Source organism: Charadrius vociferus, unplaced genomic scaffold (assembly GCF_000708025.1).
Source record: "Charadrius vociferus isolate BGI_N301 unplaced genomic scaffold, ASM70802v2 scaffold60, whole genome shotgun sequence".
NCBI lineage: Eukaryota > Metazoa > Chordata > Aves > Charadriiformes > Charadriidae > Charadrius > Charadrius vociferus.
This window is the reverse complement of record NW_009646524.1, coordinates 84,226-101,534: the sequence shown is the minus strand read 5'-3', so window position 1 is coordinate 101,534 and position 17,309 is coordinate 84,226. Positions and strand designations below refer to the sequence as shown.

General features: G+C 39.0%; 1 protein-coding gene across 1 annotated transcript in view; it reads right to left on the bottom strand.

The window, feature by feature from the left end:
• BDP1 (B double prime 1, subunit of RNA polymerase III transcription initiation factor IIIB) overlaps positions 1 to 15,202 on the bottom strand; it is a 48,827-nt gene extending 33,625 nt beyond the window's left edge. Inside the window, 13 exon segments of the mRNA XM_009885314.1 lie at positions 85 to 161; positions 2,800 to 2,959; positions 3,961 to 4,138; positions 4,470 to 4,751; positions 6,372 to 6,515; positions 7,197 to 7,251; positions 9,152 to 9,246; positions 10,243 to 10,376; positions 11,281 to 11,424; positions 11,791 to 11,850; positions 12,823 to 12,933; positions 13,567 to 14,118; positions 15,198 to 15,202. Of these exon segments, the coding sequence (XP_009883616.1) occupies positions 85 to 161; positions 2,800 to 2,959; positions 3,961 to 4,138; positions 4,470 to 4,751; positions 6,372 to 6,515; positions 7,197 to 7,251; positions 9,152 to 9,246; positions 10,243 to 10,376; positions 11,281 to 11,424; positions 11,791 to 11,850; positions 12,823 to 12,933; positions 13,567 to 14,118; positions 15,198 to 15,202 (1,997 nt within the window).
• Positions 15,203 to 17,309: the final 2,107 nt, after the last annotated feature.

Here is a 17,309-nt window from a genome sequence, read left to right as displayed (position 1 = left end):
CTGTGGTCAATCACAATTATATCCAAATTAAGTAAATGCACATTTAGCTCAAGTAGCACTCCAAGGTAAAATAATTCTACTTACATGCTTTCAGACTGAGAATCACTTTCTGATGTACTCTGCTTTTCATCTAGTCTACGTAAGTCATGTATATCTTTGTTCTGAATAAGGAAAAAAAAATGTTGTAGAAATGAAATGATAAATGTAGAACAACTCTTTGCTGCAACGTAGAGAAAAGGAGAAACAAGAACAAGATTCACAGAATAGTTGAGGTTGGAAGGAACCTCTGGAGGTCATCTGGACCAACCCCCTTGCTCAAGCAGGGCCACCTAGAGTTGGTTGCCCAGGACTGTGTCCAGATGACTTTTGAATATTGTCCAAGGATGGAGACTCCATAGCCTCTCCGATTAACCTGTGCCAGTCACCCTCACAGTGAAAAAGTATTTCCTGATTTTCACACCAAACCTACTGTGTTTCAGTTTGTTCCTATTGCCTCTTGTCCTGTCACTGGGCACCACTGGAAAGAACCTGTCTCTGTCCTCTTTGCACCCTCCCTTTAGGTTTTTATCTAGATATCGAAGAGATCCCCACGAGCGTTCTCTTCTCCAGGCTGAAGTGTCCTCACTCTTTCAGCCTTTCCTCATACAAGAGATGCTTCAGTCCCTTCACCGTCTTCAAGGCCCTTTGACAGGCTGTCTACAGTATGTCCATGTCTCTTGTACCAGGGAGCCAAGAACTGGTCACAGTACTCCACATGTGGCCTCAACAGCATTGAAGCAGGGGGGGAAGAAAGGGGGCAAAAGGATCACATCCCTCCACCCGACGGCAACGCTTCTCCCAATGCAGCCCAGGATACCATTAGTCTTTTTTGCAGCTAGGGCATATGGTTGGCTCACGTTCAACTTGGTATCCACCAGGACCCCCAGGTCCTTTTCTACAAAGCGGTTTCCACCGGGGTGACTCCCAGCACATATTGGCCTGGAGTTATCCCTCCCCAAGTGCAGCACTTTGCACTTGTCCTTATTCAACTTCATGAGGTTTCCGTCAGCCCATTTCTTTGTCTTTTAATTGGATGAAGCTGACAACAGACTCCTTAGGCAGCATCAGCTATCATTACTCTCCAGGTCTAGTATTTAAACAATTTTCGTAGAAACCACTGACCATCACTTTGAAAAAGAAAAAAAAACACTACAACACAGCAAATATTTTATGGAACCTATTTAGTGAATTATGATAAAACCCTACTGCATAAAAACATTATTTCTCTACTTTATCTCTTTAATATTAATAGAATCATGTTTCACATCCCTGGTTGGCTGAGTATTTCTAGTTTTAGGTCAGTGATTACTTTTATAGACTTCTAAACTAAATAAACCACAACAGGCCAAGAGAATTAGAACGGACACAAAAGGTCTTTTGAAATTATCAGTTTTAGAGGTTATTAGGCCACATGTCAGCCAGACAGCTTAGCTACTCAGGCTACTGACACCACCATAATAGGCTGGTGTATATAGTACATTGATTGCCCTGTTCAGTTCATTGATTTTCATACATATTATTCCAACTAATAACAGGAGATGTATTGTTATAACATTTCCAACTACAGGCATTTAGTATTTGCCAAGATCGTAAGTAGCTGATTTTCCTTTAAGATTCAGACTTGTTTTTAAGTTAACAGAATCTAAAATAAAGGCCAAAGGACAAATAACTTGCCAGTTACAATAGGGAAATACAAACACTTAGACTTCCCTAATATCTCACCACAAACTTTAGCCACAAGATCATTCTTTGTCTTAGAAAGCACACAAGAAAGTAATCCATTCCACCTCAGCGCAAGTCTTTAAACTTTATTAAGTTCCAAAAATGACAATGATGCAAGGATAGAAGGATGACCAGAGGAATGAACTTTCTCTGTATGAGGAGAAATGTAAGATCAGAACTCACCAGCTTAAAAACAACATTGTCAGAGAGAGGAAAAAGTAGCATTATAAACAAGAATAGCTTGGAGAAGATGAACAGGAAAAGAACAATGGAAGTACAACCCATATTAAAGAACCAGGTATCAGGCTTAAAACAATCCAAAAGAATTTACTTTTTCAATTAAGTGAATAACTAAAGGAATGAACTCGCAGCTGTAGTATGCAATTTATGACAAAGGTACACATAGATTCAAGAAAGCAACTAGACAAACTCACGAGTGAGGTGCACCACAGGCTTCAAAAGAAGCCAGACACAATCCCATGAAGCTTCTAAACTGCTGGACCCGATTAGAACATACCCAAAGAAAGATCATTCAGTCTTGGTCCAGATTCTTGTATCTTTCCTGAAACACCTCATGGCAGCTAGTACCAGTAGACAAGGGTTTACACAGGTTTCCATTCTGAGGCAGCACAAACAACCCAATGTTCATCCTCCTCAAACCAGTTTCTACCCTTGCACCAGTAAGCATACGCCAGCAAAATCTTGCTCCAAGATTTTACCGTTGATATTGTGCTGATTCACTTTTGAATAATTGAACTGTTCAGCTGTTTAAACTGTCTATGAGGTAAGCCAGGCATACACAGTATGCCCTCTGAATAAATCTAGTGTAACAGACAACCTATTGAAGCCAGCCAAATTGACAGCATTTAAATTTTGGTGATGTTCTCAGGCTTGTTGCTTTTTTTCCACCTCGTAGTAAAAACATCACAAAAACAACCAGAAAATGGCTTTGATTTACAAAAACACTTTTAGTGGTAAAGAGGAAGAGGTAAAGAGGAAGACCTTAAGAAGTCAGAGGTACATAAATAATAAAAATACCTTTGTTTCTCTCGTTTCTTCAGATTGTCTGTCTTTGCTATTAACGTCTGAAACCGATAACTCCGAAATCTGGCTTTCTTGTGATGCATCACCTCTAATATCTAGGGTTCTCAGTTTAGCAGATTCCATTTCTAGTATAACATCATTGCTATCTTCAAAGCTGAAATCAATAAAAGCACAAACATACTTATATTAGTGTATTTTAATAAAAAAGCCATTATTGTTTATAGATAGATCGATTTACACAGATTATGCAATTTTGACATTAAATAACTACATGTGTTTCAGAGAATCTGACAAGTTTTAGTGGTATTTGCAGGATATGAGTTTTAAAAACAACTTTTGTACTTTTGCAATGCTATTACAAGAAGATGTTAAAAGCCCATCTGAATATTCTAGATTAGATAGGTTTTTTTAAACGGACTTTACGAATATAAACATTGTCTGCAGAAGCTTTTTTTTCCCTGATCTTCTGTAACAATCTATGTTGAGTTCACAAGACAAATACTGTTCCTTCATATTCTTCCAAAGACGTATTAAAGCACATAAAAGTTCTCGGAATCTGTATGAAAGAATAAACAATTACAATACAGCTAAATACAACAATTAAGATGCAAAATTCTGAAGAACCAACAGCTTCATAATGACTTTTTAGATTTACCACTGTCTTGTATAACAAGTTTAATAAAACAAGCATTTCCTCTCTCTGTAGTAAAAGAATGCCCAAAACTGAAACCAAGAGCTTGCCTCCCACACGGGTTCTACACAAATAAAGTCCAAAAAACTTTCTTTTCCCACAAGAACCATCTTATTAAAAACAGATACAAATTCCAAGCGTACAGCAACACTACTTAGCAACATCACCAAGCAGTGCTTTGAGAGAAATAGCATTCATTAACACCCTAAAAAAAAAGTGAAAGCCATTTTGGATGGGATTAATGTAAATTAATGTAAATTAAATCTGCAAGGGCAGCCATCAGGGCAGAGAATATATTGAGACTGTAAATTAAAAACAGCTTACTAAAACACAGAACAGTCCTCAGAAACCAAAAACCTGACCATTTTGTGCCATGTTAACATAATAAGCATGAATAAATAAAACCAATATTAAAACTTTAAACTATTTTTTATTTTGCCTAGGCTTTCTATCGTAAACATTACCTGCATAAATTGCCATCACTTTCTCCTTCCATTATGTCACCCACTGATAAACAGGATGCTGATCTCTCTTCTGCAACAGCAGTCTCACCTTGTTTTCCTTCAATAACACTACCCAATTCTTCTCTACAGGCAGTATGACCATCTTGGAATCTTGCGTCACATACCATTTTTTTGTCTGCTAATGAAAAAGAATTAAATCAATTTGGACATTCTGGGCAATATCTTATAATTCCAATTCTCACATCCTAGCTGCAGTGACGCAAGAGTCAATTTAAAACAAAAAATCCCAGTAGAAAATGCTTAAGTATTAAGATTTATGAGAACTGTTCTCAGCAAGAAGAAAATATTTAGATTTAGTACGAAAGCTGATTTTGAAAGTCATTGTTCCACAACCTCCCTAGGCAGATCAGTGATACAAATCAAAATCCAAGTTCTCATTTTTAAGTGTGTAAAGTCTTTATATAAAATTTATATTTGAACATTTGACAGTGTGGATTTTTTCCTCTTACTTTTCTTAGAGGATTTCTCTTCAGCAATTTTTGAAGGGACAGCCATTTCTTCTGAAAGATTCTCTACTTCCTGTTCAAGTTCATCTTTTCTCTTCTTCTTTGTCTTCTTCTTTGCTAATGCTGGCTCTAACGCAACCTGTTCTTCTGCCTCTTCAGAAATTCCTGAAGATTCCTCATTTTCTTTCTCAGCCATCACAGTATCTGCTTCTGTTTCTGCATCAGAAATTCTAGCTTCCTGAAGATCATCTTGATCACTAGCAGCTTCTGTGCTGGCAGCTTTCGCTATTGAGACAATATGGTTCCTGATCAATAGACTGATGGCGTATTAGGAGCCGTAAATTGCAAACATATTTCCACTAGCAACATCTTGTGAATTCATACATCACTGCCAACATACTGCCAGGCATATAAGCAAGTCCATGAGAAGTCAGTCACTGACTTAACAGAAAAGCTTCAGCATAGAAGAACTTCAACACTAAATGCAAAACACATTCTGTACATGGGACAACACTTCACCAGGGTAAAGTCAATACAGGATGCAATTTAGTAAATGTTCTTGTTCGTATACTTTTTAGCAGGTTACACAGTCACTTTTGGATCCAGGAAAAACAGACATTGCTATTCCTGAACAGAATTATTATATCTCTGCAGAAAAAGGTGATGATGGTTGCAGAAAGTATGCCATGGAAAAGTAATTTTCATCAATAGATGTATTGTAGTTAATAACTCTTATTTATATAAGAAAGCTGAATTATTATCTAGCTAATGATTCACAAGTTCTTTTCTGGGTTTAGCAAGTTTCTAAAATTCTCCTCGCCCCCCTTTTCATGACATTTTGTCTTGATCTTGTATTTATGCAGAGTATCAACCACCATGAACCTTTCCCTGTCCTTTTTGTTATTCTTATACAATATTGTTCCCCTATAATTAAGAAATCCAAAATGCTCGAAAAGTAGAAAAGCATACTCATTGCTTTACAGATAAAGTACCTTTAATCTACCGTTAAAGTCTATGAACAGAATTTCTATATGTAGCTGTAAGTCCTAATAAGTGGGTCGTTTTACTTAATGAAATCTGAGATCAAGGCTATAGAAAAGCAGCAACTATGTTAATTTTAGGAATTAAACAGCAATGTTGCTTCCTAGCTAGCATCCTCTTTAAAAAGGTTGTTCACTTGTTTGTTCCACAATGCCACTTACAAGAAAACTGCTTCTTGTGGAACGAAGAAGTGAACCTAACAGAATTCGTAGATAATTTATGAAATGGTGTCAGTATAACTGTTCTTAATTTCAGCACATCTGTGGAAGGTCCTTTCACAGGCAGTGAAGGATAAGGCACTATATGGTGATCAACAGTAATCAAACATAATCTTTATTCTTTATTTTGAACAGACCACAAAACAAAGACAACTTTTACAGCATTCCTTCAAAGAATCACATCCTTCAGACTTAGGGAGTCTAACTGTAATTAAAGGAGAAACGGAACCCTTAAAAGGGTTTAAAACGTAAGAAAAATTTAAATTAAAAGTCACAGAAGAGACTGCCAAAAATATGGATTTGGGCCAAGGATTCTAAAAGTGAATTGGTTAGCAACTCGGAGATTCTTATCAACTTCTAAATCAGAATATCCTGTTTAGAATATCAGTACTTCAGACTGAGGAAGATCACTCATCTCAGCATGGTCTCACATTCCTGCCCAAAGAAAACACACCTCAAGAAATTGACTGCTACCAATTATTACCATCCTGCACATCAGTAAACTGTTACACTATCAAGCCAAGATCTTCTTATCCTGTGTGGAACAGGGAAGGAAAAGATTCCTTACGTGATTTTTTTTCCTCTGCTAGCAACACATTACTGGCCACTGCTCTGTAATGATATCTCAAACATTCTTTTGAAGTACCTTTTGGCTTCTTCCGAGGCCTTGATGGCTTCTTTGCCTTTGGCTTCTGGCTTTTAACAGTCTTTTGCTTCCTCTTTTCCTCATCTGCTAAGACCTTCTCAAGCAGCTGGGCAAAGAATTCAAAATCAAAGGGACGTTTTTCTTCTATTAGATTAAAGCAAAAACGAAAATATTTCAAAATTGATAATTTTTCCAAGTTTCTGCTTTGTAAAATAATCAGTGGTACGTGTTACTATACTAAAAAGCAAAGATTATATAAATTTAAACAGGGAATTGTTTTTGTAAACACTTTCTGTATCACTTGAGCAGGGACTAGAGTTGACATATATATATATATGGACTATGGTAGTTTGGTTTTAAAAAACTGATAGTAAAAAGGTTATTTAGTAATTTAAAAATTTACTAAGTGACAAATACACAAGTTGAACGATAGTATCAAATAATGTATTGACATGCTCTAGGACTTACATAGCTCATTCAAATAACACACAAAGCCATTAACGATTCTCAAAGCAGTTTACAGTCAGTAACTGTGCTACAAATTCCTATGAATCAGAATAATCTTCAATTGAATATATATAGGAAAGTTTATATTAATCTCCTTTATCAGACATATAGAAAAGCCAGAAATTAAACCTAAATTCACAGTTCTTTACTGTGAACTATGCTTGTTATAAAATCCTAAGATTCCCCAGCTTCTGAACTTGCCTATGAAACTTCTCTTTATAATTAATTCAAGCAAGACAAAGCACAAAAATTACCATGAAAAAGGATGACTACCACTTAATGACTTATTGTAGGGTTGGGTAGATTTACTTTACTTACTGAAAGCTTTGTCTATCCTCCATCCATTAGCTTTTTCTTCACGTTTGAACTTGTTCTAAAAGCAAAGGTACATTTGCGTTTTTCAGTAAGCAAGAAATGAAACAATATATTGTACAAAATGGCAGATCGAGGTAAACCTTCCTGAACGCAACACAATTTTCTACCAACTAAAGTTGTTAAACTTTCCAAGCACACCCACAGAACACAAGTTTTTAATTAATTTTTAAATATAAACACTGTCACCAATAGGTATCACCAGTCATAATTTTTTATAATTTTCAAACATCTTTGTCCTTACTTCCAACCTAAGCAGGGTTTGAAATATCAAAGATTTTCCCAGCTGGACACCACAAAAGAGGCAACACACAAGAATCTCACCAAACACCCACTTATGTATGTCAAGGAGATGACTGGTGACAGCCAACACGGCTTGACTAAGGGCAAATTGTGCCTGACAAATTCAGTGGCCTGCTACGAAGGGGTTACAGTGTTGGTGGATAAGCGAAAAGCAGCTGACATCATCTACCTGGAATTGTGAGAAACATTTAACACTATCCCACATGACATCCTGGTCTCCAAATTGGAGAGACATGGATGTAATGGATGGAGCACTCAGTGTATAAGGAACTGTCTGGACAGGTACACTCAGAGTTGCAGTCACAACAGCTCCATGTCCAAGCGGTGAGCAGTGACAAGTGGTGTTCCTCAGGGGTCGGTACTGGGACTGGTACTATTTAACATCTTTGTTGGCGACATGGACAGTGGGATCTAGTGCAGCCTCAGCAAGTTTGCCAGTGACACCAGGCTGTGTGGAGCGGTAGACACGCTGGAGGGGAGGGATGCCATCTAGAGTGACCTGGACAGGCCAGAGAGGTAGGCCCATGCCAACCTCATGAAGTTCAACAAGGCCAAGTGCAAGGTCCTGCACATGGGCTGGCGTAATCCCAAGAACAAATACAGGCTCAGCAGAGAATGGGTTGAGGACAGCCCTGAGGAGAAGGCCTTGGGGGTGCTGACTGATGAGAAGCTCAACATGAGCCAGCAATGCATGCGTGCAACCCTGAAAGCCAACTGTATCCTGGGCTGCATCAAAGGAAGTGTGGCCAGCAAGTCAAGGGAGGTGATTCTGCCCCTCTACTCTACTCTGCTCTGGTGAGACCCCACCTGGAGTACTGAGTCCAGGTCTGGAGCCCCCAACACACGAAGGACATGGACCTGTTGGAGTGGGTCAAGAGGAGGGCCACAAAGATGACCAGAGGACTGGAGCACCTCTCCTATATGATGACAGGCTGAGAGAGTTGGGGTTGTTCAGCCTGGAGAAGAGAAGGCTTCAGGAAGACCTTATAGCAACTTTCCAGTACTTAAAGGGAGCCCACAGGAAAGATGGGGAGGGACTCTTTACCAGGGAGTGCAGTGACAGCATGAGGGCTATTGGTTTTAAACTGAAAGAGGGTAGATTTAGATCAGATATCAGGAAGAAATTCTTTAGTCTAAGGGTGGCGAGACACTGGAACATGCTGCCCAGAGAAGTTGTGGATGCCCCATCCCTGGAAGTGTTTAAGGCCAGGCTGGATGGGGTTTTGAGCAACCTGCTCTAGTGGGAGGTGTCCCTGCCCATGGCAGGGGGGTTGGAACTAGATGATCTTTAAGGTCCCTTCCAACTCTAACCATTCCATGATTCTATGCTTAGCAGCATTCTTCAATTAAAATAAAATTGAGACAAACAGCATCTACATATGTTAGATTTACTAGATATGTTGTTTAGAATTCAACCCAGCGTATTAATGTTTCAGATACTTACTACCTCTGGAAACAGTTACTAAAAAAGCATTGCTACAGAGCCAGTTAGCATCAAAATTATCAACACTAACAGAGGAAGCACAGGAATAGGAAATGAGAAACAGAAAAGTGAAAACAGATGTTTAATTGCTTTAGTGAGGTGCTTTAATTTTTACCTTAATTTCTGCTCTGGCTCTATGAGGAAACAGCCGTCCAATCAAGGAGAAGTCTGTTCCTACCATACTGATAGCTAAAAAGAACATGTCTGTTTCTGAAGGTGAAGGGAAAAAGAAATAAAATAAATTACGCACACAAGTATTTAATTAACCATCCTTCTTGCTATCTAAAACAAAAACACTTTTCAAACTCAATGCAACAAGATAGATAACTTTAAGGTTACCTACTGTGGCTGCAATTTCAGCTGGGCTGGAGTATGTGTGTTATTTCACCTAAGTACCTCTAGTAACATTTCCTCAACGAACTATTAACAGAAAGAACTATCTAACCTATTATAAAACTCCAGAATGTGAAATACCTTTTGTAAAGCTAGTAAATCAAAGCTAACCAACTGCAAATTGCCAATGCTCATTTTTATTATGAACACAATGACAAACAGAAATCAGAAAAAAATATGTGTAAAAATACCATCTCATTTATTGTTTGTTGACGGGAAAAGAGTGCATTTCAAAAGCAGCACAGTGAATTCTGAAGCTAGTTTTCCCCCCTCTACAGTTGTAACAAAACATTTCCAATTGTAAAAAGTGTTGTACAGTGTTGTCAGCCTAGAGATCAATTCACAGTAGGCATAATAAATAAAACCACCCACCCACTCATAAAATACAGCTGCCCACATGCACTGAAATCACTTCACATAGAGATGGCCCATAGAACTTATTCCTCCCCATGCTGGAAGAACCAAGTAAAGAAGCTGTTAAAAGATCCTAACTTCCATATAGAGTGCAAATATCTCGACACTAGAATCCAAAATTATGCTTTTGATAAGGCAGACTAGCATTTCCACAGCATCTCAACATGCATGACAAAAAAAATCACAGGTAGTCTGCATATTGTAAGGCAATGAATTTTTTAAAAATGCTGATTTTCACAGTAAACATCACAGCCTGCTTGTTGTAAGAGTTTAGAGGGTTGTCACACATAAGTAGATCCATTTACCCCACTGGAAATAAAAATTGTTGAGTACAAAGCATAGATGGAAAAACTAAGATTTTTCTGCAGACTCAAAACTTGAAACCAAAAATGTACTCACCTTTATTTGACCATGGTTTTGTGTAAAAACTTTTCCTGAAGCTGGAATATGTAGTAGTAGAGCCACGCTCAAAGATGGGATCATTTTCTTCTACAACACATGGACCTTTTGTTCTTAGAACTTCTACAGTTAAACTGGAAAAGCAAATATAAAAAGAAACTTATCTGAAAATATTGCTAACAAGACACAGAGTAGATATTTATAAGCCAGCTATTCAGATTTTTCTTGCCACAAGTCAGAGTTTATTAAACCTGATTAAGCAGTATAATTACATTAGCATGTACTTTAATGGAAGAATGCAGCAAGAAATCAGTATCCTACTCAGCCTGTGCAAGTAAATTTATGAAGATTTAAGATACAGTACAGACAGACATAATTAAATACCCTAAAAAAAAAAATATGTATTTTTAATAGTTAAGAAAATTATTTTGCAAAACCACAAAAGTATCTCCATATTCTTTTAGAATACTTTAAAATTCTTTTACCAGGACTGCTCTATCCTTACACCTTGGCCTAAATCTCATGCTGATAATTCATTTGGGGAACTCAGTAATTTGATAATCTAAGAGTTTTAAAAAAGCCATATTCTAAGCAAAGTTACTGAAAACACTGACAGCTGAATAAAGTAGCAACATGCAAGATGCAAAGCTGGCGCACATCATACTAACAACTCAATAACAGTAAGCAGACACATGCAACTGCTACATACGCAGCTTAACAAAAGAAGTTAACTAAACAGAAGACATTTGGAAGTTTGACAAACATTCAGTATTCATTCACTGTAATAAAATATGACATCTTCCTCTCCATCTCCTTCTCCAAAAGCATTTCTCATAAAGAAAGTTTGCCACTACTGAGATGCAGATAACTGCTGCTCATATTTTGCCACATTTTCACTGTTTCCTAAGCTAGGATAGCTCAACTGTCAACACATAAATACATTCACGCTTCTTCCCATCCAAAGTAACTGTTCTCTATTCACAAACTAAGCAGCAATGTAGCATATATTGTTCGTGACCCAGGCACAGAATTTGTTACCTTTCTTCATCCAGAATAATTGAACCATCTTCTGCTACTTTCACGCGAGGAACTAGAAGTGGACCATCCTGACTCTCCTCCCCATTCTCTGCCTCTTCCTCCTCATCCTCCTCTTCATGATCAGGAGTACTTTTCTCTTCCTGTCTACAATTTTAAGAGACCACGGAAAAACATTACTTTTGTTATTGTTTTGAATTGCTGCTTTGTCTGCCAGACATTCAACAGTTTAATGAACCACCCAGCAATGCAACCCACCAGCAAGTTAGCTAATACATAAACTCTGGAAACTGCTTGTCATTCTACTGTAAAATGGACAAACCCAAAAAACATAATATTGAAAGCAAAATGCCGTTTAACCACCCTTCCCTCCCAAATTACAATTCATTATAAATAAGGGCTGCGTTACCGAAACATTAAGAGACCTATACTGTTAGTATTACCACACAAACATGGTTTCTGCCAACATCAGAAAACTTTTTGATTATAAGTATTTCCATCACCAAGACTTACTCTTTCATTTGACCCAGTGCAGAATTTTTTTCTGTTCTCTTTTCTTCTGCCAGTGAAGACCTAGAATTTTATATAAAGCTAGAGATGAATGTTTGTATAGACGCACTTCTGCTTCATTTTATAAAACATGCTTTTAGTGGATATTGGACACAGAAACACAAAGGTTTTTTTCAATTCTTTGTACCACATCTAGACTTGAGTCTAACCAAACAACCACCACTGCTTAATGAACTTTGCTTTTTTGTATAAGCAAGGACAAAAATAGGTATTTCAAGCAGTAATCTGTTGTCAGGGTACAGGGAATGTAAGAGCATTTGGTTCATTCCCAGCTTAAGTAAAAGCTTTATAACAGGGAAAGCGATAAATAAAACACACAAGCACACAAATGTTAACAAGAAGGTGAGAACAGACAATAACAGAAAACTCATCTGCTACTGAAAGGAAGAACAGGACTTGGATAGCTGTACTTATGTCTACGTGATTGGTTTTGGTAGTTGCAGGAAAAAGGCCCTGCTCTGACTGTGGCAGTCTGCGTAGCCAGCTGCATTAGCATTCCCTGTCTATATGCACCTCTGGGATGCTCACTCAGCCTTGCTACTGCTGAAACCTGTACAAAGAACAGTAGCACCTACATCCATCCAGGTGCAGTGGAGGGACCTCCTGGGTCTTGCAGTGTGTTTTGCACCTCAGCACCCAAGGAAACGAAATGCTTAGCTTCTTGTAGTTTACTAGATTTGGCAGGCAGTCATAACTAAAAATTTAACAGGAACTAGCTAAAAAAAGTAGAATTTCTATTACTCTGCATTAGTGCAGAGATAAAAAACCATGACCCTGTCCGCAGTGTTGATTTATTTCAACAAGTACACTAATCTCCATTCTCATTTCTGTATGAAAACTGAGTAGACATGAAAATGCCTGGAAGCCTTCGTTACCATTGCAACAGATTTAAGTATTCTCATTTTCAAAATAATTAAAGTGGTAGAAAAAGAAAAATAATTTAACCTAAGGAGAGACAAAAAGTGTCATACTTACTTCATAGGATTGTTTTCTGGCAGATAGTATATCAAGTCTCTCATGGTCATTTTAGAACGATCTGGTGGAGAACGTCCTTCAATTACTGGAGGCCTGTGTTTCATCTGTTTCCATAAGAAAAGAAAGAAACCCCTTAAATTCACCCTGAAATACTTTATATTTCACAAATGAATATTTTTCTTTGTTTATGAAGTACCCCATTTGAGGAGTTTTCTTATTTCCATCCCCTGCCCCCAACAACTGAAGTAAGTTTATCTTAAAAGTGTCCTTTTGTCAGAGAGGACACCACAGACCCTTAAGTGACTTACCCTCTCAGAGAAATTCAATACTTAGTACAAAAAAGCTATTCAAAAATCACAGAACTCAGTAAACAGTCAAGTTGACGACATAAGAAACCCCAAATCCCAAGCTTCTCACAGCACACTTCCCCACTGTATTATGAAATGTGAAACCTTTAAAATTGGAGTGTTGGCTATAACATAATAGCAGGTCTCAGGTCAAAAAGGCTTGTGGATCTAATCAAATGAAAAGATACACAATTTCTCATGAAACGTATTGGGAGGTAACACAGTGCTATTACTGCTTATACACAGGCTAAACCCATAGAGTTAAGAGATATCACAGACTATTAGCAGTAAGTGTCTGATGATCACCAGAAAACACTACTGCAAAGAGACAGTGTATGTTAGGTGAATCACATGTCTTTGCCCTTCACAGATCAGCACTGCTCAACACAGGCCTACCATCCGCTCTTTCTTCAGCTCTTCTTTAAGCATTTCTCTTAACTTCCGAGCTTTGAGGATCCTTTCACGGTCAGAACACGTTCGTTTCTCTTTTATGGGAGCAGGTTTCATAGGAAGCTTTTCCTCCTGTGTTCCCGATCTTTCCTGCGCTGGCCTCTCCTTGAGTGGGGAGGGTACGTTTTTCTGCAAGGTATCATCATTTCTTTGAGCAGCTACACCTACAGTTTGCTCTTTGTTCACTGATTTTTTTAGTGGGGAAAACTGTGGCACTTGTGGCACAGGTGTTTTCTTCTCAGGCAGCATGGGAGACTTCAAAGAGCTTTCAACATTACTCTTTTCTGATGGAGAGGAATCCTTCTGAAGTGAAGCATTGGCATCAGGAGTCTGTGATGCTCGCCTTTGCAGTTTTGATGCAGAACGTTGATCAGATGAAGGTCCAGCTCTGGGTTTGACAAGATTGGGCATGGTAGAGATCCGTTTTCTTCTCTGTGTAGGCATCTCTGCAGGTTTACTAGCTTCTCCAGCATCATTTGAGCTATCGGCCTTGTCATCGCTGGAAAATTTAAAAGAGTATTCTGAAATACTTTACAGTGACAGATTTGTGACTCACTCTTTCAAGATATGTTTATGCACCAACCAATATAAATGTAGTGCTACAGAAAACCAGAGTCATATACAAGAAGCCACACTAGAACCAACCTGTAGCTGGTACCTCCTCATAAACTAATCAGCTGTAAGAGCTGGTATATTATTTTCCAATATTAATTAATACTAATTAACTTTACGGCTACAAGCTAGTTGACCAATAATGCCAACATCACAAGTTCCTTCCCACCCCCTTGCTTTTTTGGAAAGCTCTCTACTTTCAGCTGAGAATACCAAACACCATAATACAATAAAGCTTTATTAAAAATAACCCACGTAACATAGCTGACATATTAAAAGCATTTTAATAAAGCTATATGCAACAAGTAGTTTGATGATTTTTATTACACTCTATCTGAACACTCCTCTTACATGTTTGCAAGTAGATGATATGTAAACTGTGAATTAAAAAAAAAAAAACTACCACTCGGCAGCAAACCAGGCTGCTGTTATTCTACTGCTCACACTCATCACATCAGAAGTAGCCTTTTAGAGGCAACAACTTCTAGCTTCCCTGGAAAGCCTTCTATTTAAGTATTTTTTTGATCCCTTATGCAGAAATAATTTTCAAAGTACAAGCAAAATTGCCAACCATTATGATCTTCCTAAATCTGCAGACTCCTCCAATGCTTGGCTCCTTGGCTGCTGCTCACAGTAAGACTGCAGCAGAATTACAACTGAGTCATAAAGAGGTACATTGGAACTACGCCTTGTTTCTGTACATAAGGACAACCACACCCATGGTTCACTTAGCCATCTTCAAAAAAAAGTCAGAAGCAAATGCCTTTGAAGGAATATAAGGAAAGCATAAACATACAGTGAAACTTTCAAATCCTCTCCAGTTACTATCTGTGACTCAGGTAAATGCTACAGATTATGTTCTTGTATTTAACAGCCGTGCAGACTTTGCTGAACCAATTTTTCCCCACAGAGTTCATATACACTTTTACGACACAAAACATCCCTCAGCAAGTTCAGCAGCCTTACTACATGATGCCTGTCTGTGTGTTTTGAATGAGATCTGTGCAAGTTTCATTCAAAATCCTCTGTTTTTTGTACAACAAGAGACAGTGGAAAGTAATTCTTCATTCATCTTGTCCATACCCCCTGTGTTTTGTGGAGTTTTTAATCAGTGTCACATCAGATTTCTGAATAAATACCATTCAGCAGAAACTGTATTAAAAAAAATATAAATCATCTTATGCTCAGAGAATTTCCTGATAATCAACAAAACCCATTCAGCATTTAGAAAAGAAAACAAAGGAAAGTAACTGACACTACAGATACAGGTTTCAGCAGCTATGAAGGTTGAGCAGCCTTAGGTTGGAAGGATAAATATGCAAGATATTCTCACATTTGCCTTTACTTTTCTTGCAGACCACACAACAAACACGTGCTGTATGTCACCAATTACTGCACTCAGGAAATCAGATTGTGAGACTTCCCTCAAATCCACTGTTTCTGAATCTCCAGAGACACCCAGGTGTCCAACCCTTAAAATGCATCATCTAGAGACAGCTTTCCAAAAAGCTAGTACTGCCTACACTGCAATAAATCCCTAGGCCTGCTCTCTCCTATTTTGTGACTATATACCTTCAAAAGCAAACAGAAGCTTTAATACCCAGCTATTCAGTGGAATTTAGGCTGACCAAACAGAGGCAAGAAGGGAGCAGCTTTCACCTGTGCCTTTTCTACTTGCTCCCAGGACTAAAAGTCCCTCGAGTCTCCTAGGAGTTTTACATTGGATACTACCTTCTCCCTCCAGGTAATCTGTGGAGCCCACCACAGCACTCCAGTGGTCCATGTGTCTCTTCATCCTTTTCCAAACCTGCACTTCTCTAAAGAAGCTCTTTCCTAGCCACATACCATACATTTCACTGCATTGACAAACTGAAGAGATTTGTACACTACATTCAACGTGAACAACTTCCATCACAAACAGTCTTAAATTTCTTATAACTACTCTATTTGTTCTTTAAAACACCAGAATGTGATTTTGTGGACTTGTATGCTTGGATATTTTCTGCATTTATTGAGGAAAATATTTTATGAGCCTGATACTTCATAAAATCACAGAATGGTTTAGGTTGGAAGGGACCTTGAAGATCATCTAGTTCCAACCCCCCTGCCATGGGCAGGGACACCTCCCACTAGAGCAGGTTGCTCAAAACCCCATCCAGCCTGGCCTTGAACACCTCCAGGGATGGAGCTTCAACAACTTCCCTGGGCAACCTGTTCCAGTGCCTCACCACCCCTCAGAGTGAAAAGATTCTTCCTAATATGTAACCTAAATCTGCCTTCTTCCAGTTTAAAGACATTCCCCTCATCCTATCACTACATGCCCTTGTAAAAAGACAGTGGGGAGGTCCTGAAGGACTGGTCCTCGGACCAACCTCACCATGCATTTCCGTTGCAATAAAACCACTTAAAAGATTAAACAATCAAAAAGGAAAAAGCCAGAAAGTTCTCCCTCGCTAACGCATGAAGAAGTGAATACAAAACAGGAAGCACATAAAGAATGCAAAAATCAAAGTCCTTCGTTTATGGAGTGCAAAGAATTTTTGCTGTATGCAGCCAATTGGAGCTCCCTGCTGCTGCAGTGCCAGAAAAACTGAGTATCGGACCACACTAGGCCCCTCCTTTGCAATCTTCACTTATATATTATTTCAAGCACCTGCAGTGCAACCGCAGTAGAGAAATGGAGGTTTTGCTTAGCTTGCAAATGCGTCAGACACTCAGAAGTCGTGTCTGATGACACAACTGTCACCAGGCACCGACCGGAGGGCAGTGCAGCACCTCAATTTCAGGAGGTCTTCAAGACAAGACCACTCCAAACCAAAGCAGGGACAACCAGGAGGTGCCAGGCTGCGACAACAAACGTTGCTGGAGGGCCTGCCATCACTACAGCGCCAGGGGCTTCCCAAGGGCGGCAGAGACGGGTCCGCCCACCTCCCCACACCCGTCTCGCTCCCGAGGATTCACGGCCGGGCGGTGGCAGTGGCCTGGGCTAGAGGAGCCCCGCGGCACGGCCCACCGCCCTCCCCACACTCTGAGCTACCGCGGGGCCCCGGTAGAACTCACCTCTCGGCCCGCCGCGCG